This window comes from Oncorhynchus clarkii, chromosome 22 (assembly GCF_045791955.1).
Source record: "Oncorhynchus clarkii lewisi isolate Uvic-CL-2024 chromosome 22, UVic_Ocla_1.0, whole genome shotgun sequence".
Lineage (NCBI taxonomy): Eukaryota > Metazoa > Chordata > Actinopteri > Salmoniformes > Salmonidae > Oncorhynchus > Oncorhynchus clarkii.
In genome coordinates this window covers 11941441-11967706 of record NC_092168.1, presented here as the reverse complement: position 1 = coordinate 11967706, position 26266 = coordinate 11941441, and the positions used below count along the sequence as shown (strand labels likewise).

Sequence of the window (26266 nt, the reverse complement as noted above, 5' to 3'; positions counted from 1 at the left end):
CAGCAGGTGGAAGAGTGAGAGAGAGTGTGAGAAACCCTGATGCACTGACTCTGTCAAGGAGACTCACGCCCTTCACCTGACTGAGGTAGTTTTTTTTTTTTTGATGGGTGAATGTTCGTTGTTTTGTTTTCTTGTGTTTGTAGGGGGTTGTGGTGCATGGCGCAGGTGTGAACAGGCTTTGATTTCGTGAGAGGGTTGTTTAGTGAGCCAGCTGAGCGAGAGCTGGTGTAAAACCCTTCCTTAGGGCTGACAATGGTTTCAGAGTTGTCAGGAGTGAGCAGGTGTACGTGTGTGCGTTTGCGTGAATGCATAAGTGTGTCGGTTTCTGGAAGCCTGTGTGCATGTGTGCACTGTTTGTGTGGCCCTGCTTGCATTGTTTCTATGTTGTGTATCTGTATGAGCCTACTGTGTGGGTGTGTGTACGTGTATGCAATTACAGGTCATTATAAAGATGAGGGGATACGCATAGTACGTATGGCCCTGCTTGCATTGTTTATGTGTTGTGTCTTTACTGTTTGTCCATAGAGGTCTTTCGGTAACCTGCCTTGCTCTGAATTTTCCAATGACGTCTCTCCTCTCTAACCAGCAAGGTTTCTCGGGGCTCTTTATGTTGAGTTGCTGCATGACTTCAAGGGAACAAAAGTCTGAACCATTAGTGGAACAAACAGCTCCCTACTGTACCAACACATCTCCCACTTAGCATTCGCCAAATTTGAATGGTCCGTTTAGCTTGGTGAAGCACTCTGAAGGTCTCTGAAGAGCCCACCCATTCGTCATGTGACGTGGTGGTCCAAATATCACCAAGTGAGGCCATAGTGGTCCGATCCTCTGGACAGTGGATAGACAAAGAGGCCAGTGAACGAGGAGGCAGGACATTAGAGAAGAGAGTGGGTGGCTCAGGGAAGGGGCCTCCATGATAAAGAGAAGGCTTCAGTAATGGCCTGCATTCGATATCTGGTTCAGCTGTAGTTCAAACTGTGTGTGTGCGTGCAATTACAGGTCATTTCAAAGCTGTGAGGAACTGTGAGAGTTAATCACTTGTGCATTCCAAGAGTTTGGCTTGAGTGTTGGTAGAATTCACTTAATCTGAAAATCAGGGAGCTTTTAATCTCCAGACTATTATCCAGAGAGCTCTGGCTGAGGTTAAACCAGTACAATGTGGCACAACTACAACCTACATAAAACCAACAGAGGAAAGAGAACACATACTACAACCTATAGACAACCATAATACAAGTTACCAAAAGAGGATAAAAATGGCACATACAGGATCATATGTATTTTGCTTCCCTTTACTGTCTAAATCCACAGAGAGACCCCTACTACATAGAAACAACCACTACTGACAAAAAAACAAAACCACCATGCAACTTCATTGTTACCGAATAGAAACTTAACTTATCAGGTTCAGTTTGAAAGTAATTGATGACCAAAGCCCACTCAAACACAATTACATCTAGCTCTCTGTGGTATTCACCATGCAATTGTGTTCTAAAAATATGCACATCTAGTACTTTCTTCAAAGAATTCAACACAAGACCTTACAGTGAAATTAACAATAATTTCCATATACAGTGCATTCGGAAAGTATTCAGACCCCTTTTCCACATTTTGTTGAATTACAGCCTTATTCTAAAATGCATTAAATAAATAAAAATCCTCATCAATCTACACACAATACCCCATAATGACAAAGCGAAACAGGTTTTTAGATTATTATTATTTTTAAAAACAGAAATACCTTATTTACATTATTCAGACCCTTTGCTATGAGACTTGAAATAGAGCTCAGGTGCATCCTGTTTCAATTGATCATCCTTGAGAACTTGATTGAAGTCCCCCTGTACTAAATTAAATTGATTGGACATGATTTGGAAAGGCAAGATTCAAGATTCTCTGGTCTGATGAAACCGAGATTGAACTCTTTGGCCTGAATGCAAAGAGTCATGTCTGGAGGAAACCTGGCACCATCCCTACGGTGAAGCATGGTGGTGGCAGCATCATGCTGTGAGGATGTTTTCAGAGGCAGGGAGACTAGTCAGGATCGAGGGAAAGATGAACGGAGCAAAGTACAGAGGGATCCTTTATGAAAACCTGTTACAGAGCGCTCAGGACCTCAGCCTGGGGCGAAGGTTCACCTTCCTACAGGACAACAACCCTAAGCACAGAGCCAAGACAAGGCAGGAGTGGCTTAGGGACAAGTCTCTGAATGTCCTTGAGTGGCCCAGCCAGAGCCCGGACTTGAACCCGATCGAACATCTCTGGAGAGACCTGAAAATAGCTGTGCAGGGACTCTCCCCATCCAACCTGACAGAGCTGGAGATGATCTGCAGAGAATAATGGGAGAAACTCCCCAAATACGTAGTGTCATACCCAAGAAGACTCAAGGCTTTAATTGCTGCCAAAGGTGCTTCAACAAAGTACTGAGTAAAGGATCTGAATACATATGTAGATATAATATTTAAGTTTGTTATTTTCAATAAATTTGCTAACATTTCTACAACCCTGTTTTTGCTTTGTCATTATGGGGTATTGTGTGTAGATTGATGGGGGGAAACAATTTTATCAATATTAGAATAAGGCTGTAACATAACAAAATGTGAAAAAAGTCAAGGGGTCTTAAAACTTTCAGAGTGCACTGTAAATACCTGGTAATTGTCTGTACCATAAAATGAAGTGTTAGGCTAAATGTATATTCTCCAAACACACAACAAGGGCAGGAGGGAAAGGAAGTACCACAAGTGTCACGGCTGTTGGAAGGAGCAGACCAAGGTACAGCGTGGTGAGCGTACATTTTCTTTATTAATCCAAATGACGCCAAACAAAACTATAAACACTAAAAAAACAAACCGTGAAGCTCACAAGCAAAGTGCTCTAAACAAAGTCAACCTCCCACAAACACAGGTGGGGAAAAGGGTACCTAAGTATGGTTCCCAATCAGAGACAACGATAGACAGCTGTCCCTGATTGAGAACCATACCCGGCCAACCACAAAGAAATAGAAAACATAGAATGCCCACCCCAACTCACACCGTGACCAGATCAAAATAGAGACATAAAAGGGATCTCTACGGTCAGGGCGTGACAACAAGTGAACATGAGGAGGCCAAACACAATAAGACATCTATAGACTAAGGACAATTCCACAGAAACAGAATGACAATGAGACTCCAGTTTTTCACTTTGAAAGTACACCAAACAAAAAACATTGATTGCAAAGTTAAACAAACCAACTCTATTTCCCACTTTTAACAATTTCCACTGAAAATTTTACAAAAACACATTTTGTTCGAAGAACTGTGCAGGAGTAAATCTTGGTAACAGATTGTAGGTAAAATCTCCCTCAGTTTTTGTGACCACGTTTTTTTTTAACTCTGTTATATCTACTTTGAATTAAGAATGGGGTGTCAGCTATGATATAACACCTTGAGTAAAAAAAAAAGATGTTTAAATTCTAATTGGTACAGACTGACATCATGGGTCCCCGAATTGTACTATACAGAAATGCATAATTCTCTTCATGGTTATGTATCCTGAGTAGGTACACAAAGGTAGAAAACTTTAATATCCTCCTTTGCATGTTTGGGTATGATTCTACACACTGGCTATTATTCTAATGAGCTCTGCCCCCAACAAGACCACATTTGGTTTAGTCCAGACCAAATCTCTACCAATCATAGACTATGTTTCACAAGTTTGGACATCCCAGTACAGCACAGTAGAGTGGAGTCCAGTACAGTACAGTATAGTACAGTACAATACAGTAAATTATACTGTACTCTACTCTAGTGTGTTCTAAGGTACTCAATGACTGATTAATGAATGGACAAAGCCATCGATCACGTAACATCCTTCATTCCTATGTGAAGATTCAATAGAGCATTTGAAGCCAAGGATGTCAGTTAAGGTGGTGTTTCATGGATACATAACATGCACAGCTTGAGCTACTTCAAGAAGCTATCTCAGTGCTGCCCCTTCTCATTGAATATCTAAAGTTGAAGGCCGACCAGAGTACTGCAGGCTGCCATTAGCAACTAAACTATCCTAACTTCTTCTGTGTGCGATTTTAAAATAATCAGTTCGGGAACATACATCTGCTGTAATAGAAGCAATTATTGGTTCCTTGATTGTCTTCTAAATATACATATATTTTTTACACAAAGATCGACATTTTCCAAGTCACTATAATGGGGAATCCTGTTTTCTGCAAAGAATACCTGCAGTACCACGGGTCGGCCTTGAACTTAGTGGCTTCGGTGAGAGGGGTCAGTGTTCTTACCTGACTGTACTGCACTAAACTTTACTCTAGTGTTCTGTTCTGTACTGTACTGTACTGACTTCTACTCTACTTGACAAAATGTCAACCACTTTTCAACATCCATTGACGTCCGGTGTCGGTCGGTGCTCAGTGGGTGAGAGGGCTGGTTACAGTACAAGGAAAGAGAGGGGGCTCGTGGGTAGGTGTCAGTAAGAGCCGGGAGAGGTGACATTAACTGGAGAGAGAGAGAGAGAAGAGAGGCAGAGAGACAGAAGGAGGGGTTGTCCAGACTGTTTTCACACTTTCTTTGACCACCAGATGACAGAAAGGAAACTGTAATGAGCTGAACATAACAGTTATGAGCTGAACATAACAGTTATGAGCTGAACAGTGGAACAGTAGCCAGTGGAAAGGAGGACAGTAGCACTAGACCCAACTGTGGTTTGTGACTACTATGAATTTTCATTGTAGCTAATTCATGCTGCTATTCTGTTCCTCATTTTTCTGTCATTCTGTTACCGGTTTGGTAACAGAATTAAATGTTTTAATCCATTAATAAATTACAAAACAAATTGTTATCAGTAAAATGAGGGAGAGAAATGGAAAATATCTTAAAGATATGTGGCTTTTTGGTAAAGTTTTTGTGCTCTATTTGTTGTGCTCCTATGAGCTTTTTACATGTAAATGCCCATAAACATTGTGGGGTCTAGGAACAAGGTCGCTCGTCACTAGATAAGAGAAGGCACACACCTGTATGCATATCACCTCTCTCTTCCCATATATGGAGGGAGGGAGAGAGGGAGAGAGAGCGCAAAGTTCAGGTGCTGTTAAATCGCATGGTGAGATGTACAGGTAGTCTGCTGCTGCCTGCTAGATCCTGACACATCTCGCCCTCTCCTCTCCACTCCTGTTCCCTCCACATCAGGTGAGTCCTTTGTACAAAGTAACAAGCTAACAGTCGGTTTCTGTGTGTTTTCGCAAAGACGTCATGTAGAAAATGGGCATTTATGCGGCATGAGCTCTATTGATGTGGACAATTAAGGACAAATTATGTCTTGGTCGCTGTGGAACCATGGGAGGTTAGCCAGGGAAAATTGACCTATCAGATGTAGATATCAGCTAAAGTAGTAAAAATGTCTGCCTGCAAATGTATTGATATTGGTTATAGGAAAATCATTTATTTGAATGGAAATGGGATTTGTTTGAACAGTATATTGTTACAACAATATGTCTAAAATAAGCCAAATCAAAAAGGGTAGTTTTGAGATATTAATATTTTAAATGTCATTTATACTCCTTAATTTAATGAATCTGAAATTTGCATTACAGAATCTAGACATACTCCATATTTGAGAGAACACTCTAAAGAGTATAATGACATCAAGATGTTGTCTGTATGGTTGACAGATCAATAGGGTTTTACAGGAGGCATGTATCGGTCTAAAAAATGTCATCATGATTTTCAATGCAAAATGTGTGATGCTTCCTCCCAATGAAGTTCCTATGTGAGAATTCATAGCGGTGGGAAGTAGTGGTGCTGAGGGAGCTGCAGCTCCCCCAGATAAATCAGAATAAAGAAATGACAAAATACAATTTTACAAAAATCAACAACAACAACAACAATGATGTATATGGGCCTTTATTACACCTGTATGAGCGGCCAAAAATAGTCGCCAGTAGCACGGGGATAAAGAAAATGTCTCTAAACATTGGCTTGACGCTAGGCAATATTTCCTATCCTTACAGAAGGCAAATGTTGATATTAGTTGGCAAGGGTCTTATTACAACAGTATTGTGTTTTGATGTACACTATATATATAAATGTATGTGGACACCCATTTAAATTAGTAGATTTGGCTATTTCAGCCACACCCGTTGCTGACTGGTGTTTAAAATCGAGCACAACAGACCATGAAATCTCCATAGACGAACATCGGCAGTAGAATGGCCTTACTGAAGAGCTCATTGACTTTCAACATTCCACCGTCATAGGATGCACCTTTCCAACAAATTTGTCAAATTTATACCCTGCTAGAGCTGCCCCGGTCAACTGTAAGTGTTGTTATTGTGAAGTGGAAACGTCTAGGAGCGACAACGGCTCAGCTGCGAAGTGGTAGGCCACACAAGCTCACAGAATGGGACCGCTGAGTGCTGAAACACTCACTACCGAGTTCCAAACTGCCCCTGGAAGCAACGTCAGCACAATAATGGTTCAGCAGGAGCTTCATGAAATGTGTTTTCAGCCGCACACAAGCCTAAAATCACCATGCGCAATGCCAAGCGTCAGCTGGAGTGGTGTGAAGCTCACCACCATTGGACTCTGGAGCAGTGGAAACGCGTTCTCTGGAGTGGTGAATCACACTTCACCATCTGGCAGTCTGAAGGATTAATCTGCGTTTGGAGGATGCCAGGAGAAAGCTACCTGCCCCAAAGCATTGTGCCAACTGTAAAGTTTGGTGGATGAGGAATAATGGTCTGGGCCCGTAGTTCCAGTGAAGGGAAATCTTAACGCTACAGCATACAATGACATTCTAAACGATTCTGCACTTCCAACTTTGTGGCAATAGTTTGGGGAAGGCTATTTCCTGTTTCAGCATGACAATGCCCCCATGCACAAAGCGAGGTCCATACAGAAATGGTTTGTCAAGATCGGTGTGGAAGAACTTGACTGGCCTGTGCAGAGCCCTGACCTCAACCCCATCAAATCCCTTTGGGATGAATTGTAACGCAGACTGCGAGCCAGCCCTAATCGCCCAACATCAGCACCCGACCTCACTAATGCTCTTGTGGCTGAATGGAAGCAAGTCTCCACAACAATATTGCAACATCTAGTGGAAAGCCTTCCCAGAAGAGTGGAGGCTGTTATAGCAGCAAAGGGACGGACCAACTCCATATTAATGCCCATGATTTTGGAATGAGATGTTTGACGAACAGGTGTCCACATACTTTTGGTCATATAGTGTATTTCTAATCCCTTTTAAGACTTTTTATGTTAGATGTATTGTAAGACCCCTTTCCCATATTTGACCAGAAATCTAAGCATTTGCTTATTCCTAATTTTCAGGGTGGAAAATGGTTGAAAAAATGTATATACCTTAATTACTCAAAATTATAGACTCTTAGCCTTCATTTTACACCAAAGTTGATATGCTCCTATAAACTTCACATGTTAGTGCTCATGGGTCTTTTTACATGGTACACATTGTGGGGTCTAGGAACAAGGTCGCTCGTAACTAGATAAGAGAAGGCACACACACCTGTATGCATATCACCTCTGTTTGCCATATATGGTCACTAAAGTAATCGACAATCAAAAGTGTGCGTGTGTGTGCGTGCATGTGTGTGTGTGTGCGTTAGAGAGAGATGTTAGAGAGAGAGAGAGAGACAAAGTTCAGGTGCTATAAACAGGTTGGTGAGATGGGCAGGTAGTGACACATCTCACCCTCTCCTCTCCACTCCACTCCTGGTCCCTTCACATCCGGTGAATCCTTTGTACAACGTACCAAGCTAACAAACCGTTTCTGTGTGTTTTTCAAATCTGTGATGTAGCAAATGGGAGTTCATGTGGAATGAGCAAATGGGTGTTTATCTGGAATGAGCTCTGTGTTGAGGTGGACATTTAAGGAGAAATGATGTCTTGGTCATTGTGGAACCTTGGGAGGTTAGCTAGGGAAAATGGCCTCAACACGTATCAGATATATAGCTATCATATCATTTTTTGACTGCAAACGTATTCATATTGATTATAGAAGAAACATTTATTTGTCTGAAAATGTGTCTGATAATGTGTATATTGTCAGTAACAATATGTCTAAAAATAAGCAAAATCAAAGAGTAGTATATTAATATTCATATTGTTAAGGTTGAATAAATGAATGTGAAATTTGTTTTACAGAATCTAGACATACTCCATATTTGAGAGAACACTATAAGGAGGATAATTACACCGAGGTGTTGTCTGTATCATGTACGGTTCACAGATCATATGGTTTTACAGGAGGCATGTATAAGGTCTAGAAAAGGCCCATTTCATCATGATTTTCAAAGAAATTGCATGTGATACATATTTAAACACCATGTTAAACATCCTTCCTCCCATTGATGATCCTATGTGAGAATTGCCCGTACAATCTGATATACTAAAAATATTTTCCGCCCTATTATCCAATCATGACACAGGCAAGATAAGTGTCGTTGTGATGAATCATTATTGTATTACTCAACAGACCTCTGAACAGCAGTTATGGGAGGAAAAATGGTGCTGATAAGTTGACTCAAAGTTATTGTTTTATGATAAGCAAACACGCATTTATACTGTGGTTACTCTACAAGTAGAAAGGCTCATTATGAGCGCAACAGTCTGACTTATCGTCAATTTGAAATGAGCATCTTGTGAACAATCACTCACTTGGTTTTATTCCATTTGACAACATACAGAAACGAAAATCAAATAGTTTTCAATATCATGAATTTGGCTGGGATGTGCAAATCAGAGAGAGTGTTTTTGAGGACATACATACACTGCATGGAACAGAAAGGAAAGATAAGCTATAGGTTTAGCAGTGATACACATTCAAACAATATACACACACAAACCTACATGTACAAATGACCTCGACTAACCTGTAGCCCCGCACATTGACTCTGTACCGGTACTCCCTGTGTATAGCCTCGTTATTGTTATTTTATCGTGTTACTTTTTATTATTTTTTACTTTCGTTTATTTGGTAAAAAATGTCTTAACTCTTCTTGAACTGCACTGTTGGTTAAGGGCTTATAAGTAAGCAATTCCCTGTAAGGTCTGCACTGGGTAGACATGTGACAAATAACGTTTGATTTGATTTGAAACCAGCATGGAGCAACTACACAGTAACGAGTTGATGAAGCTGTGAATCATGGGTCTTTGTAGTTATGAGCCTTATATTTATTATTGAATCTACCCAGGGTGTTGGGGTGGGTCATTTGATTGGTTGACAAAACACTCAGGATACAAAGGGCACAATGTAATAGGCCTGCTAGTCTGTTTCAGCGATGGCTGCTGTTTGGTTTAGAAGCCATATGGAGACGAGTCTGTGGTTACAAGAAACAGACAGAGTGCAAACACAGCACAATATTACTTTATGGTCCACTGCTCATAAACTGAACTGGTCTTCCATGGTCTATCAGCAGCCAGCCAACTAGCCAGCCTGCCAGCCAGTCAGCCACACAGTATGCTGTTCCAGCCGGCCCTCTCATTCTCTAAATGAAGATTCTATTAATCGGGAGAAATAGTTCTGTTTAGTGGATGTTTTGCTCCTATATGTTGTTGGGGACTATCGCTACTTGATATTCAATTGAAGCCTTTTCACAGTGGACATTTGAATAAGAGTAGCCTACTCTGTGTCCGAGAAACCAGTCCTAAAGGTTTAACGCCTTGACAAGACCACAGTTCTCTATGTCTCCCTTAGATTGATCGAGAAATTATATTAGCATTATCATAAAAAATTGGCTTCGCCTCAGCAGCCAAATGTACCAACTAAATGACAAGCCATAAATGTGTCAATCCCTGTATTTACAGCATGCTGTACAATGGAATGGACCACGAAATTAAGCACACGTTAGACATATCTATTCATAATTCTGGCAGGTCCTCGATACAAATAAGGCATGAGACCATGATGCAAAAGTTGACATTCAGCTATCTGTCAATATATACCAATATAGCAATATAACTGTAGACACTGTAGTAAGGCACCATATGTTTTGACATTCACAAAATTGGAGACTGCTGTGTTTAAGACTGTGGTAACAATTGGGAGGTACTGAGACTTTCACTTCCTGCTTTGTGGCAGCTGTTTACGCTCCCCCTGCAATGGTGGCTTCAAAATATGTTGTTCCTTTTGTGTAGTACAATGAGCACAGACTTAGACACTCTTGAGCAGTATACTCCCGTTACCATTCTTTGACCTGAGATAGGAAATACTCTACTGAGGTCACATCCAGGAGTGAAAGTAAGGCAGTACGGTCTGGTACGGCGTGCCGGCAAAATAAATAGTGGGGGTATGGCATACCGGTAAAACATGATTAAAACAAAATAATTAAAGCAAAATGCCAAGAAAACTGTAGGCTATTACACTATTATGTATCATTGCCGCATGAAAAATGAGCAAATGGGATTGAAAACGTGTAGTATAGCTTATGCTCCAAAATGTGATGTGGTTCTACGAGAACACTCACACTTTGCCAAGGCATGGAGAGATGAGTGGCAGACAGCAGTAGACGTACTGTATAAATTCTGGCCTAATGGCAATTGCCAAATGCCGTTACACTTTTTGGTGTTTTGTGTAACAGATGTCTTTTTCCATTCACCACTGTTTGGAGTCTGGAAATATGTTGCGAGTGGATGAACATGTGCGGTTGGCCTAGTGAAGGGTTAGGGTTAGGGGTTAGGGTTAGGGGTTAGGGTTAGGGTTAGGCCTAGTGAAGGAGCTCTTTGAAGTGATTGTTTGACAATCAGATGACAACATCAAGACTGGTTGTGTTTATGCCACAGTAAAAGGTCAAACATTTTAATAGTTAAATGAGAAATCTTTACGGCTTGGCCCACAGAGATCCTATTGAATCAATGGGGATTCTGTATGGAATTCTATGATAACCCAACACTAAACAATACATTAATTGCACTATAACAGTGACAAACAGTGCCCACAAACTGTTAGGGCCTACATAAAGCTGACCCAACAGCAGTCCCAACACCTTACGACTGCTACACCTGGCTTTCAACGGAGCCTTGTCTGGCAGCGAAACAGTTAATTCAGCCTCATTTATTGCCTTTAAAAGAATCTAAGCTGATATGGCTGACTTGCTTGAACAAATGTGATTTCTACTGATGATTGCGATGTACAAAATATGGCATAAGGGGACGACAAGCGGATAAGAGGCCATCCGTAATTTCGATTAAGACATTAATGAGCGAGCAATGACGAACGTCGTCAATATAACTGTTTGTTCAGCACTTTTGAAATGTACAGCGACAGAATTCAGAACATGGGCAGCAGTTCTTACAGTGTACTCCCTGTACAACAAGTCAGAACCATAGGATAAATAAAGGGGGCATATAAACAGACAATGAAAGCTCTTACAACATTCAACGATTACATTTCTCTAAAACAGGTTATAGGCTACAGTACATGTGCACCACCAAGTTAGAACAGTAGGTGAAATTAAGAGGTGAAAATAGACGTCAAATAACACAATTCTATTATAGAATGTTGCGTGTGCTGAATTTTCACGTGCAAGCCAAGTGCCACCACTACTATCAGTGGCACTGTCAAAGCTGTACAAAAAAAAGTTGGCAAACAAGCACACGGCCACGAACTATGTGTTTACAAAACCGTGTTGGTGAAAGTAGACCAAATGATTAGGTTGAGGCACATGAGCTACTAACAGCGTATTACATAACATACACTTAGTATTACTTTCTTAGCTACAGTATACATGTCTCCCTGGCATATTACATTGTTTATGCAGCAGCATACAAGACATTTTTGGACTCGCGGCAGTTCTTTGTGGGCAAATTTTGTCATGAAACTTTGTCATTAGTCCGGCATACTCTGGATTTATCGTGGGAACTCTGAGAAAAAAACACACAGCCACTCCACTGAATAGCAGGCTAACATTAGTGATTGCTTTGCAATGCTTGAGGTTAGCCACTGATTCCTTCCAAAAGACTCATTGTTGAATTTGCGATTTCCAGCTTGTTGTGTAATGTTTATGTTCAATGACCGATGAGCACCGATACGTTTTATCTATAATTTCTCTTCATTATTAATCTTTATATGACAAGGATTAAAAATGAGTTGCCTGTAGATTGTCGACTTGATTCATCATGATAACTGCTAGCTTGCTAGCTAAGACTTTGAAAGTAAGATATTGACATGATCAGTCCAATCAAAGCTACTGTGCATATAACGTGATTTGACATCATTTTATCTGTGGCCAATGACCTTGAGCCTTCTTGAAAGGGCACTTGTAATATAACTCTATGGCAGGACCCAAAGGGCTGAAATTCTGGATGTCTACCCTTACTAAGGACTTAAACTTGGTGATGACATACTGTCTCCATGAGTGACAGAAAACTGAGCCAATCAAGGCGCAATGCTCATATTTTCTGCTGGATCGCCCCACCACAGAAAGCACTGAGCTAGGCTGAAACACCTGCATTTTGGAGCTGCCTTACTCAAGAAAACAAAAAAGAGACCATGTTTGTATGCAGCTTTATTAACTGAATTATATATATACTTTTTTATACATTGTTTGCAAACTAATATGAGATATGTATTAATGCCAAAATAATGACTGAAAAACAGACAAGCCACCCCCAAAAGAAAAAAATACATTTATTTATTTATTTTAAAAAAAATGTGGGGCTCAAAACAGGTGGGGCTCTGATTAGGCCCACACACAAGCGTGTGCACACAAAGGGCATCCAGTACAAGGAATACATTGAATCTACTTTCACCCCTGTCACATCATTGACTCTGCCAATGATCAACTCATTGACTTATGGATCAACTCCTCCCCTTAGCCAGTCATGTGAGGTAGCAGAGCAAGATAACACTAGGCAACAGTACAGATTATAGAGTTTGTGTCTGTTTTGATGATGTTTTTCGGTATTTCAAGCCCTTTGAATCATTGTCTGGAATACTATTGAACATGTAAACAACAGAATATGAATAGGTTAGCTTCATTAATAAATAGTGAACAACCACTAACTCACTCACACACCCCCACCCCCCCTTCCCTCTAGGTATCTTCTCCAAGCTGAATCTGGCACCATGCCACAGATCGAGGTCAAAACCCAAGTTGCAAAAGTCCTCAATAAAACCACGCCAGGGCTGCAGATATGGAGGATAGAGGTGAGAGAACAGCACATATTTCCTTTGTCATCACTACATAATGAATATGCCGAACATGTAAATAACAATTTAGGTTCATTATCAAACTTTTTCACACAATGAAATGAAATGCAATTGAACTGGTTCCAATTTTCCAATTGGTCAGGCCTTGGAGATGGTGCCTTTCCCTTCTAAAGCATATGGAAATTTCTATGAAGGAGACAGCTATATCATTCTATACGTAAGTAATCAATGCAACGTTATGATGCACCCAAAATAATACATACAGTGACATCCCAGTAACATCATGTCTCTCTCTGTCTGATCTCGTAGACCAATAAGATGAACAGCTCATTCACCTACGACATCCACTTTTGGCTCGGAAAGGACACCTCCAACGACGAGCAGGGGGCGGCAGCCATCTACACCACCATGATGGACGAGCACCTGGGGGGTGTGGCTGTGCAGCACCGCGAGGCGCAGGGCTATGAGAGCGACACCTTCCGTGGATACTTCAAACAGGGCATCATGTGAGCTACGTAGTCCACACCCTACACCTGCCTACTGCATGGAAAGAAAAGGAACAACTCTGATACAATGATTCCCATTGAACACAGACAAATTAGCAGCAGCTCACGTGTATCCAATGCAACGTCACTATTTACACTAGAGACAAGCAACTTAAGTTCCTCCAACTCATCACTCAAATAAGCCACCATGTTGGCTTAACCTTGTGGTGACGTACCTAACATGTAATGGTTTTCAGAAGCATCAGAGGTGTATTCACTAGGAAACGAGTAGAGACAAACAGGCTGAAACGGGAAGGGATCTACCTGAAGATGTCCAATAAGAAAAACACATTTTTGAAATTTGCGCTAATGAATACAATCCTGGTAATTGCCAAATAACAACAGAAATGGTTCCATCTGACAAAATTTATTGTGCATGTTTTTCTGCAGCTACAAGAAGGGCGGCGTGGCATCTGGGATGAAGCAGGTGGAGACCAACACCTACAACATCCGTCGCCTGCTCCATGTCAAGGGAAAAAAGCATGTGGTGGCTGGAGAGGTGAGAAAGCTCAAGCCAACAGTGACCCTTGTGGAATATACTGCCTTCACAGCCTCTGCTCTGCCCCTGACTAGGATGTCTACTTCAGTTACTATATTTTCTTCTTCAATTTAACTTGAGTAGAAACAGCTCAGCCGGTGCATGTCACTTCCTTTTCTGCCTCGGAACAAATGCAAAACACTTCATGTACAGCGGATTGAACTTAAGTTCAAGTGCATCAATTATTAGTCACATTTGCTGCGCCACTGGCTACCGTGTAGCTCCTCACTGACATAATCACAAGAAAGCCTATCAAGAAATTACACTGACGTGCCTTATCCATTACAAAAATTCCAAGGTTAAAGGTTGACTCAGCCAAATGACATTGCGACAAGCAGCACCTGAGATATTGAGATGAGCGAGATGCAAGCGGGACAAAAACAGCAGAGAAGTTGAGCCTATTAGTTGTTTGCGGAAATTGACCCATTATGCTGTTTATTTTCTGCATCTATGTCATATCGCTGAGTCTACCTTCAATGTTCAACTCAGACATACTACTAATTGTGAAAGCTGAGTAGAATAAGGAAGATATTGTTAACCCAACGAGTACCCCATAATGCCGGTGCGTTTTAGACTTCTAACCCCTTTTTCAAAAAAAATGTAGCTACAGACTTCTGGGTTGTACCATTGGATTAGTCTAGTTCATCTGCATCCACACATACCAACCATTCTGTGTGATTAACGGGGGCTGTGCTAGAGTGGTGTTTGTGAATCAAGGGTCCCGGTGCCAGGTCTTTTTACAGAAACATCTGTGGAGTCCAAATCATTGGAGCTACAAACTATTAAAATCTATCTATAAAAAGCTGAGACTCCCACAGGTATTCTACGATGCTTACGTGCGACACAAGAGTCTTTAGAAGATAAGGTTTCTACATAAAATATCATAGGAAATCCCAGGACATAATGTCTGTAATACTGTAATAATCTCACAAAGTCACTGTCCCAAACTCCAAACTCCATACAGTTGTCACTGACTAGTTGGATATTCAATTCCCAGTGAGCCAACAATTTCCCTACTTATAGCATTTATATTCATTTTTTATCAGATTTTTTAATCAACATTATTATGGAATTCATCTGTGTCTTTTCCATCCCCATCAATCCCCCTTTCCATCATCATCAATCCCCTTTCCATCCCTATCAATCCCCCTCTCCATCATCACCAATCCCCCTTTCCATCATCATCAATCCCCCTTTCCATCCCTATCAATCCCCCTTTCCATCCCTATAAATCCCCCTTTCCATCCCTATAAATCCCCCTTTCCATCCCTATCAATCCCCCTTTCCATCAACATCAATCCCCCTTTCCATCATCACCAATCCCCCTTTCCATCCCTATCAATCCCCCTTTCCATCCCTATAAATCCCCCTTTCCATCCCTATAAATCCCCCTTTCCATCCCTATAAATCCCCCTTTCCATCCCTATAAATCCCCCTTTCCATCCCTATAAATCCCCCTTTCCATCCCTATCAATCCCCCTTTCCATCCCTATAAATCCCCCTTTCCATCCCTATAAATCCCCCTTTCCATCCCTATCAATCCCCCTTTCCATCATCATCAATCCCCCTTTCCATCCCTATAAATCCCCCTTTCCATCATCATCAATCCCCCTTTCCATCCCTATCAATCCCCTTTCCATCATCATCAATCCCCCTTTCCATCCCTATAAATCCCCCTTTCCATCCCTATCAATCCCCCTTTCCATCACCATCCATCCCCCTTTCCATCACCATCCATCCCCCTTTCCATCACCATCAATCCCCCTTTCCATCCCTATCAATCCCCCTTTCCATCACCATCAATCCCCCTTTCCATCATCATCAATCCCCCTTTCCATCCCTATCAATCCCCCTTTCCATCACCATCCATCCCCCTTTCCATCACCATCAATCCCCCTTTCCATCACCATCCATCCCCCTTTCCATCACCATCAATCCCCCTTTCCATCACCATCCATCCCCCTTTCCATCACCATCATCCCCCTTTCCATCAACATCAATCCCCCTTTCCATCACCATCAATCCCCCTTTCCATCACCATCCATCCCCCTTTCCATCACCATCCATCCCCCTTTCCATCACCATCAATCCCCCTTTCCATCACCATCATCCCCCTTTCCATCATCATCAATCCCCCTTTCCATCACCATCAATCCCCCTTTCCATCATCATCAATCCCCCTTTCCATCCCTATCAATCCCCCTTTCCATCACCATCCATCCCCCTTTCCATCACCATCAATCCCCCTTTCCATCACCATCATCCCCCTTTCCATCATCATCAATCCCCCTTTCCATCATCATCAATCCCCCTTTCCATCCCTATAAATCCCCCTTTCCATCCCTATCAATCCCCCTTTCCATCCCTATCAATCCCCCTTTCCATCAACATCAATCCCCCTTTCCATCAACATCAATCCCCCTTTCCATCACCATCCATCCCCCTTTCCATCATCATCAATCCCCCTTTCCATCCCTATCAATCCCCCTTTCCATCACCATCCATCCCCCTTTCCATCACCATCAATCCCCCTTTCCATCACCATCATCCCCCTTTCCATCATCATCAATCCCCCTTTCCATCATCATCAATCCCCCTTTCCATCCCTATCAATCCCCCTTTCCATCATCATCAATCCCCCTTTCCATCCCTATCAATCCCCCTTTCCATCATCATCAATCCCCCTTTCCATCCCTATAAATCCCCCTTTCCATCCCTATCAATCCCCCTTTCCATCCCTATCAATCCCCCTTTCCATCCCTATCAATCCCCCTTTCCATCCCTATCAATCCCCCTTTCCATCCCTATCAATCCCCCTTTCCATCCCTATCAATCCCCCTTTCCATCATCATCAATCCCCCTTTCCATCAACATCAATCCCCCTTTCCATCAACATCAATCCCCCTTTCCATCACCATCCATCCCCCTTTCCATCACCATCATCCCCCTTTCCATCATCATCAATCCATCCTTGAGAACAGGTGGACATGAGCTGGAGCAGCTTCAACAAGGGGGATGTGTTCCTGCTGGACCTGGGCAACCTCATCATCCAGTGGAACGGACCCAAGAGCAACCGCATGGAAAAACTCAAGGTAATGAAACATTTTCGACCACAGCCATAGAGATACTACCGCAATACTACTTTAACAGAACTTTTCGGGTGACATTTTCGTTGTCTAAACGCTGCGAGCAAAATGGACAGATCTTGTCAGAGTTTAGTTCCTGTCTGTGCTTCAAGATTTTTTTATTTAACCAGGCAAGTCAGTTAAGAACAAATTCTTATTTACAATAACGGCCTAGGAACCGTGAGTTAACTGCCTTGTTCAGGGGCAGAACAACAGATTTTTACCTTGTTAGCTCGGGAATTCAATCTAGCAACCCTTTGGTTACAGGCCCAACACTCTAACCACTAGGCTACCTGCCACCCCATTTTACCACCCAAAGTTTTAATGAAGTGAAACTCTGGAGCGGTGGTACTTTCTTTTTACTTTGGTGCATCATGAATGAGAGATAAGTGAAAGCAGGGGTTCAACCACATTGCTTTCACACCTCCAAGCATGTCAGGTCAGTAATAACCATAAGGAAGAGAAGTGAGGACGGGTGCATTTTTTAAAGTATTCAAACAAGGCCCCTATGTAGGAAGACCTCTGCCTCTAAACCTAACGCTTCCAGCATGGAAAGTGTAACAGTATAGCTTCCGTCCCTCTCCTCGCCCCTACCCGGGCTCGAACCAGGGACCCTCTGCACACAGACAACAGTCACCCACGAAGCATCATTACCCATCGCTCCACAAAAGCCACGGACCTTGCAGAGCAAGGGGAACCACTACTTCAAGGTCTCAGAGTAAGTGACGTCACCGATTGAAACGCTATTAGCGCGCACCACCGCTAACTAGCTAGCCATTTCAAATCGGTTACACTCAACCACCTTTTCCGCAGCAACCAGTGATCCGGGTCACGGCACTAATGTAACAGTATAGCTTCCGTCCCTCTCCTTGGGCTCGAACCAGGGACCCTCTGCACACAGACAACAGTCACCCACGAAGCATCATTACCCATCGCTCCACAAAAGCCGCGGCCCTTGCAGAGCAAGGGGAACCACTACTTCAAGGTCTCAGAGCAAGTGACGTCACCGATTGAAATGCTATTAGCGCGCACCCCGCTAACTAGCTAACCATTTCACATCGGTTACAACTAAGAAAGGAGTGTGGTTCCAATGGCTCAATAAGGTAGAGCGTGGTGGGTTTGATTGTAAAGTACTGCCCCTGCACTCAAGGTGCTTTGGATAAACGCATCAGCTAAAAACTAGCATTCCAGAGCGCCCTAGTCCCCTGGTGGTGGTATGATTGGTGGATATTGTCACGTTTGTTTTTCTCTGCAGGGGATGACTCTAGCCAAAGACATCCGTGACAGGGAGAGAGGGGGACGGGCACAGGTGAGCGTGGTGGAAGGGGACGACGAGAAGTCTTCAGAGGAGGCCATGAAGCTGATGAAACAGCACCTAGGAGAGACAAGACGGGACATCAGGGAATGCATCGCACCTGACGACATCGTCGACCAAAAGCTGAAGTCCAGCGTGAAGCTCTTTCAGTGAGTGCTGACCACTGACATGACCTCAGGGATATCTATAACCTCCTTATGACCTGTCATAGACATGATAAGCTCTTGTGACCTGTCATTGACATGTACTGTAGCAGATGTGAACTAGCTACTGAGAGCGGGCCATTTTTCTTCCGGAATTATTTAAAAAAAATGATGTGTAACATTCTGTTTGTTCTGTGCAGTATCTCAGATGCCCAGGGGAACCTTGTGGTGCAGGAAGTGGCAGTGAAGCCTCTGACTCAGGACCTGTTGAATCACGAGGTGATTCCCCAATCAGGGAAAGGGGAGGGGGCATGTTAAAGGAGAAGGGGTTTAAAGTGCACATTGTTGCCACTTGTCTACTCAAGCAAAATTGTATCCAGAATTCAAAGTACAGTATTTGGGCGTGTGCTATTAAATTATATTGACTGAGCTTAAGCCTAATAAAATGATCAGGTTCGTACAAGAATGAGAAGATGATAAGGATAATGATAAAGATCCTTCTGCGAAATGTGTAAGCTAAGAGAGATAAGTATGTGTAAGTTTTACACTAGTTCTGTGATGTTTTAATGAGAACTGAAAGAGAGACTATTTCTGCCCTGTGACACCGAACAGAGATAAACATGCTTCCCCTTGAGGGCTTGCATGTGGTCTCAACAGTCAAAATTAGCCAAACTTCTAATACTAATACATCTAGATTACAAGGGGTACACAGAAAATAAATCCACTGTCTGTCTGCGTCTAAGTATTTCAGTAGCCAACACTGATGTGGTTTAAAACCATGAGAAATGAGGCTCACATGAAAATTGAGGATTACAGTAACTGGTTCTCATAGTAATTGGTTCTCATTTTTAGCGCAGTGAAAATGAATCTGTTGGGATTGTTACAGACATTCTCGGTATGCCACATAATAATTGTCCCTATGTACAGAAGTGAATAATGCAGTACTGGCACTCAGGAAAACAGTAAACCTCTTTGCTGGGCAGTAGAGGTATAAATAAATGTAATTTCATACATCCAGACATCTAATCTATATCTACTAATTTCACAGGACTGCTTTCTGTTGGATCAAGGTGGTACACGAATCTTTATCTGGAAAGGAAAAAAGGCTTCCAAGACAGAGCGGTCTGAGTCTTTGGATAAAGCAGAAGTGAGCCGCGCCTCGACACATATTAGTTTCACAATGGTTTTGATACCCCTTTGCTGTCCCCTATAGGCTTTTTAGGGGAATTCAGACTGACTGTTATAGGGGGTCCTAAAATATCAGACACCCTCGGTTTGTACATCCCATATAACAAATACCCAAACAAGTTAACCCTGAAAACCAGCTGAACACCTAAGACACTTATTCTGGTCCTGGATCTTAAGCTCCACTCAATGATTTACCCACTCTCTCTGACACCCATATATCTATAACATTCTAATCTATGAATACTTTGGTAAGTTCTTAGCAAAAGGAAAAATAAACAAAGCACAGGAATTACATTCCATGTGATCCCTACAGATGTACAATTTTAATTTGAGCCAGTTTGGAAAATAATCCTGCAGCAACAAGAAATGTGAACTATTATGTGGATTGTAATGAATGCAATGATTTTAGGGGTTGATACATTTTCATCAACAAAATAGTGATCAAATTAAGATCCCACATCTGTATTTTAACATCTAAAATCTTGGAATTCTAGGCATACAAGAAGGCGAAGGGCTACCCTATCTCCACCTACATCGAGATGGTGAATGATGGTGCTGAGTCTGCCGTATTCAAGCAGCTTTTCCAGAGGTGGACCGTGAAGGGTCAGACTGTGGGGATGGGCACCACAAGCAGCACAGGGAAAATTGGTGAGCAAGTCACACTGGATATACACTCAATGCACAGTAAAACTCAAATGATGTCAATTAGCCTATCAGAATCTTCTTAAGCCATGACATCATTTTCTGGAATTTTCCAAGCTGTTTAAAGGCACAGTTAACTTAGTGTATGTAAACTTCTGACTCACTGGAATTGTGATACAGTGAATTATAAGTGAAATAATCTGTCTGTAAACAATTTTTGGAAAAATGACTTGTATCATGCACAAAGTAGATGTTCTAACCGACTTGCCAAAACTATAGTTTGTTAACAAGAAATGTGTGGAGTGGTTGAAAAATGAGTTTTAATGACTCCAACTTCTGACTTCAACTGTATTTCTCAACTTGACTAATGAAACTAAGCACTCAGTATTCACTGGTAAAAAAAAATGTTTTCTTGACAATGCAGCCAAGGTTGAGCAGATCAAGTTTGATGCAACTTCCATGCATGCAAGGCCTGACCTGGCTGCCCAGCAGAAAATGGTGGACGACGGAACAGGCGAAGCAGAGGTTGGTTGGTAACAAGAATTCTTCTGTCACATCCTGTTATAACTAGCTTTGACACAATAATGATTCATAATCCTCCCCTTTAAACTATACATCCAATGGACACCAATATGTCCTATTTTCCTCCAACCAGGTGTGGAGGTTAGAGGACAGTGAGCTGGTGCCTGTGGACAGGAAGTGGTTGGGCCACTTCTATGGAGGCGACTGCTATCTCATCCTCTACAAATATGAAGTCAGCAACAGGAGTCACTACATGCTATACATGTGGCAGGTCAGAACACCCTGCTAGCCACCATTCCCTGTATGACATAGCTCTTTTTCTGCTTGGCAATCAAGCTTTTGTTAATACCAGAAAATGTTGATACGAGAAGAGCTTAATTTCATGACTTAGTCTCTGGCTTGCTTTCTGCAACCTATGCAGATAGATAACTAGGATGTGTTTGATGTGTGCAATATAGGGTCGTCATGCGACCACGGGAGAGCTAGCTGCCTCTGCTTTCCAAGCCGTGAACATCGACCGGCAGTACAACGGGGAGCCAGTTCAGGTCCGAGTGCCCATGGGGAAAGAACCACTCCACCTCATGGCCATATTCAAGGGCAAGATGGTGGTCTATGAGGTAAGCCCTCATAGATGTGTTCCTTTGTCAATTACTTTTCAAGGAAATTCTTGGAATGTTTCAAATCTATCGTCTTAAAAGATTCTCATTGGAATCTCATAACGATTGTATGTAATCATTCGATTGTAATCATGGTTTGCAGGAGGGGAGCTCCAGAGTCAACTCTAAACATGTCCAGCCGGCAGTTCGTCTCTTCCACATCCACGGCACCAACGAGTTCAACACCCGCGCCATTGAAGTGCCGGCACGCTCTTCGTCCCTCAACTCCAACGATGTCTTTGTGCTCAGTACTGACACTTGCTGCTATCTGTGGTACGGAAAGGTAAGCAGCAAAAATGCCATAACCTTGTAATCCAGGTTAAGCAGAGTAACAGGTCTCCAGCTAAGCATTGATGAGGAGAGTACAAGCAGTGGCGTCATGCCCAATGGCACGTGCCCCCTCAGATTTGCCCAGTTTAAAAAAAAATTCTGATGCTAATTCCGAAACTTTATTTTTAAGCTCAAATGTTATCATAATTATCTCTAAAAAAGATCTGTCAGCGGTATTTGGGTGGAGGGGCACAATGATTGGACCAGCCAAAAAGTACAAGGAATGTTTTTTTTTTTTAGATAAGCAAGAAATTACTAAATGTACTAAAGGTTCTTGGGTTATGATACTATATACTAGTGTGGCAGTTGTACTAAACTCCTAAGTCATAAAATATCCTAAATAATCAATGTGCATGATTAATAAAGAATTTAACAGGTATATACATATTTTTACATAGAATTAGGCGATTATGGCTCTAGATTGAAGGAAAAGGATGATTCAGGTGTTTGAAAATTGCACATACTTCGTGCCCCCTCTAAAATAATGGGTGTCTGATGTCCCTGAGTTCAAGGGCAGTACTTTACCTAGTTATGCGACAGGTATGACTCTCATCCCTTGCAGGGCTGCAGTGGCGATGAGCGAGAGATGGGCAAATCCCTGGCAGACATCATCTCCAGGAGGGAAAAACAGGTCATTGCAGAGGGCCAGGAGCCGGCTCACTTCTGGGTCAATCTCGGAGGCAAGTCCCAGTATGCCGACAGCAAGAGGTACTACACTTGATCCCTTGGTTTTATAGTTACCTAAGGGCCCTGTTCATCTGAATTCAGTTAGCAGATTTTAACTTGTTTTATTAATGAACTCAGAAAAACATTGTTTACAACTGAAAATTACATCCCTTTTTTGATGCCTTCTTCCTGATCCGTCTGTGGTCTCTGCCAAGGCTTCAGGAAGAGCACACAAATATCACCCCACGTCTCTTCGAGTGCTCCAATCAGACAGGCCGCTTCCTGGCCACGGAGATCACCAACTTCAACCAGGACGACCTGGACGAAGATGACATCATGTTGCTGGACATATGGGACATGGTGAGGGCCTGTCGTTTTAGCATTTATTTGTATTTATTAGGGATCTCCATTAGCTGCTGCCAAGGTACTCTTCCAAGGTACTCTTCCAAGGTACTCTTCCAAGGTACTCTTCCAAGGTACTCTTCCAAGGTACTCTTCCACTCTTTCATTAAGGCATTTACATCACAAATTAAACAAAAGATAAAACAGTACATCATATAACATTACACCACTACGTATCTACAATAGAAAATGTATAATGCCACCATACAACAATATTGCAATGAACGTGTGTGTAGAGTGAGTGTGCTAGCGTTTGTGTGCGTATGCCATGTGTCTGTACCTATTGTCCGCTATCATCCTCAGTAATTTTCTATCAAAGTTGTCAGATCCCGGTGGCTTGTTAATGTTGATAGACAAAAAAAATAATGTAATGACCTCTTCTGCACTCACTTAATAGAATTCAAAATTGCAATGCTTGTCTTTCATAATTTGTTCAGTTATACTTGAAAGTGTAGAATCAGCATTTGTTGCTGGCATGTCATGCCTAAGTTTGCTAATCTTGCCAATGAAAAAAAACATTTTAAAGTAGTTGGCAATATCAGTGGGTTTTGTGATGAATGAGCCATCTGATTCAATGAATGATGGAGCTGAGTTTGCCTTTCTGCCCAACATTTCATTTAAAGTGCTACAAAGCATTTTTACTATCACTCTTTACATCATTTATATTTGTTTCATAGTATAGTTTCTTATTATTTTTATTCAGTTTAGTCACCTGATTTCTCAATTTGCAGTACAACTTGCCAATCGGTTGTGCCTGGAGTCCAAACTGATTTACCCTGTTTCCCCATGGTTACAGTTTGGGTTCCAGGCTACTAGTGTACTGTCCTTTGGTGGCCACTATCAATCTACGGTCTGGAGGTCTGGTTCTTGTAAAACACAAGCCGCCCTGAGAGGACATCCTTCCTTACAAACCCTTGACCTCTTCTTACTCAGGTGTTCCTGTGGATCGGCAAGGGAGCCAATCAAATTGAGAAGGACAATGTGGTCCCCACGGCACAAGAATACCTGAAGTCCCACCCAGGGGGTCGGGATGTAGACACCCCCATCGTGATGATCAAACAGGGCTTTGAGCCTCCCACCTTCACTGGCTGGTTCCACGCCTGGGACCCACACATGTGGAGTGTATGTAGCAAGAATGAGTAATTATGAGATAATAATACACATTGTAGCAGGGTCATGTGCTTTTAACAAGTCTAACAATGCATTATAACTGCATCATAATGCATTACACCTGTTGGTTTCAAGTGTTACCAAAATGTGTTTACTCGGGGCACAAAATATTGATTTAAACAAGCTGATTATTATGTCCACAGGGAGGGAAGTCCTACCAAGAATTGAAGGCTGAGCTTGGAGATGCCACTGACATCATCCAGATCACGGTGGTGAGTCTACTCTCAAGCGCACTAACATAATCTGATTCACGAAACTTCTCATGTAAGCATTCTTTACAAATGCAGTGCATCTACAGTATGCAACTGGAAATGTATTTAAGTGTTAGTGTTAATCTTACTCACGGAAAACAATGTCCACCAACAGAGTGGCCGAAAGGTCTAGCCACCAGTTCACCTGGTGTTTTAACCTAGCCTAGCCATTTAGGAAAAATGATGGCATTGTCACAGAAACCAGTCAGATATGATTTTCTGCAACGGTTAAAGGAATGGTCTTTGTCTGTTTTTGGCTACAGGAGAGGACCACATCCAATTCCACTCAGAATAACTCCAAGAACACTGGAATACCACTGTTGCAACCTACCGTTCAGGCCACCTTCCCTGCAGACAAGCTGTTGAACTGCCAGACAGAGGACCTGCCCGAAGGGGTTGACCCCACCAAGAAAGAGGTAAACTACACCCTTGGAACTCCATGATTGGTCTCTCTTCAGTCTGTATTTCAGAGTAGCTGCCAGCTAAATGCATGCTTATCGTTCTCACTCATCTATTGTAACATGTACTATACCATACCTTTATCTTTTCCAGGAGCATCTTTCCAATGATGACTTTGCTCTGATCCTGGGTGTGTCCAGGGCAGAGTTCTACTCCATGCCCAACTGGAAGCAGCAGAATATGAAGAAAGAGAAGGGTCTATTCTAGGAGTATATCTACACCGTGGGCCTCATTTTGACAGTGTGTAATAACGGCACTGTTGTCAAATCTTCTCAAACTATATTTCAAAAGAAGTTTGGAATGCAAGCGTTCGAAATTCTGCATCTTGAATCTGCACTGTTATTTGTGCATCTTAGACCTGCAGAAATATTACTCTAGCGTGGACATGACATGATTTTTTAAATGATCCCCACTAAAACAAAAGTATATGGAGTATTTCAGACATGGTTGACACTTTTTCGCGCTTTCAAAATGAGGCCCCTCGTGTTTTGTCATCTAGCCTTGCACTTCTACTCTTAGCCAAGAGAGTGTGTGAATGAGTGGGTCGATCTCAAATAACTGTAAACAACATATTAAAGCGCCTTTAGGTTTAGTCTTGCAAATGATCTATGATTTGTTTTCTTGCTTCTGAAATGTCGCTGTTAAAATGTAGGCAATCGAGTTATGAAGATGACATTTGTAGTTGATAGAAAGGATTCTACACATTCTATTATTGGAGATTTAGCATAGGCTTCATTTGCAGCACTTTCCCCCTGAATTGCTACTTATGTCACAGAATTATATCTGGATATGTAATGTGCCTGTCAGGCATTTCAAAATAAGTAGAATGTGATGTTGGTTCTATACTTTATGTCCACAATTAGCCTTAATATTGAAAACATATCTGCAAAAATATATTTGCAATCTTCAGAGGACCACAAGGGCTTAGTTTATTAGTAGGTACTTTGTGTTTCATAATATACATGTTGAGGTGTAACATATCAATGAAATTATGACTGTCAAATGGAGATATCTATTGGGGTATTTTGTTTTTTGCTATGTTGGATAAGCAGATGAATACATCTCTATGAAGATCCTTTATTTGCAATGCTACAATGACAGTCAATAAAGATCCTATTCCCCAGTTTGTGTTTTCAATACCTTCAGCAAATCATAA

General features: G+C 42.0%; 1 protein-coding gene across 2 annotated transcripts; it reads left to right on the top strand.

Moving 5' to 3' along the window:
- The first annotated feature begins 4 nt into the window (after positions 1-4).
- Positions 5-26233, top strand: LOC139380375 (villin 1). 2 transcript variants are annotated; one of them, XM_071122999.1, is made up of 20 exons: positions 5-85; positions 13047-13155; positions 13301-13375; positions 13468-13664; positions 14094-14202; positions 17223-17333; positions 18622-18830; positions 19025-19103; positions 19873-19971; positions 20507-20660; positions 21079-21179; positions 21310-21447; positions 21635-21793; positions 21936-22115; positions 22725-22870; positions 23044-23188; positions 24164-24352; positions 24544-24612; positions 24915-25067; positions 25204-26233. In XM_071122999.1, exons 2-20 carry the CDS (start codon positions 13075-13077, stop codon positions 25315-25317), a joined length of 2508 nt encoding a protein of 835 aa, XP_070979100.1. In that variant the 5' UTR covers positions 5-85; positions 13047-13074; the 3' UTR covers positions 25318-26233. The 2 variants fall into 2 exon arrangements, with proteins under 2 accessions (XP_070979100.1, XP_070979101.1); XM_071123000.1 differs by lacking the exon at positions 5-85 and adding an exon at positions 5131-5183.
- Positions 26234-26266: the final 33 nt, after the last annotated feature.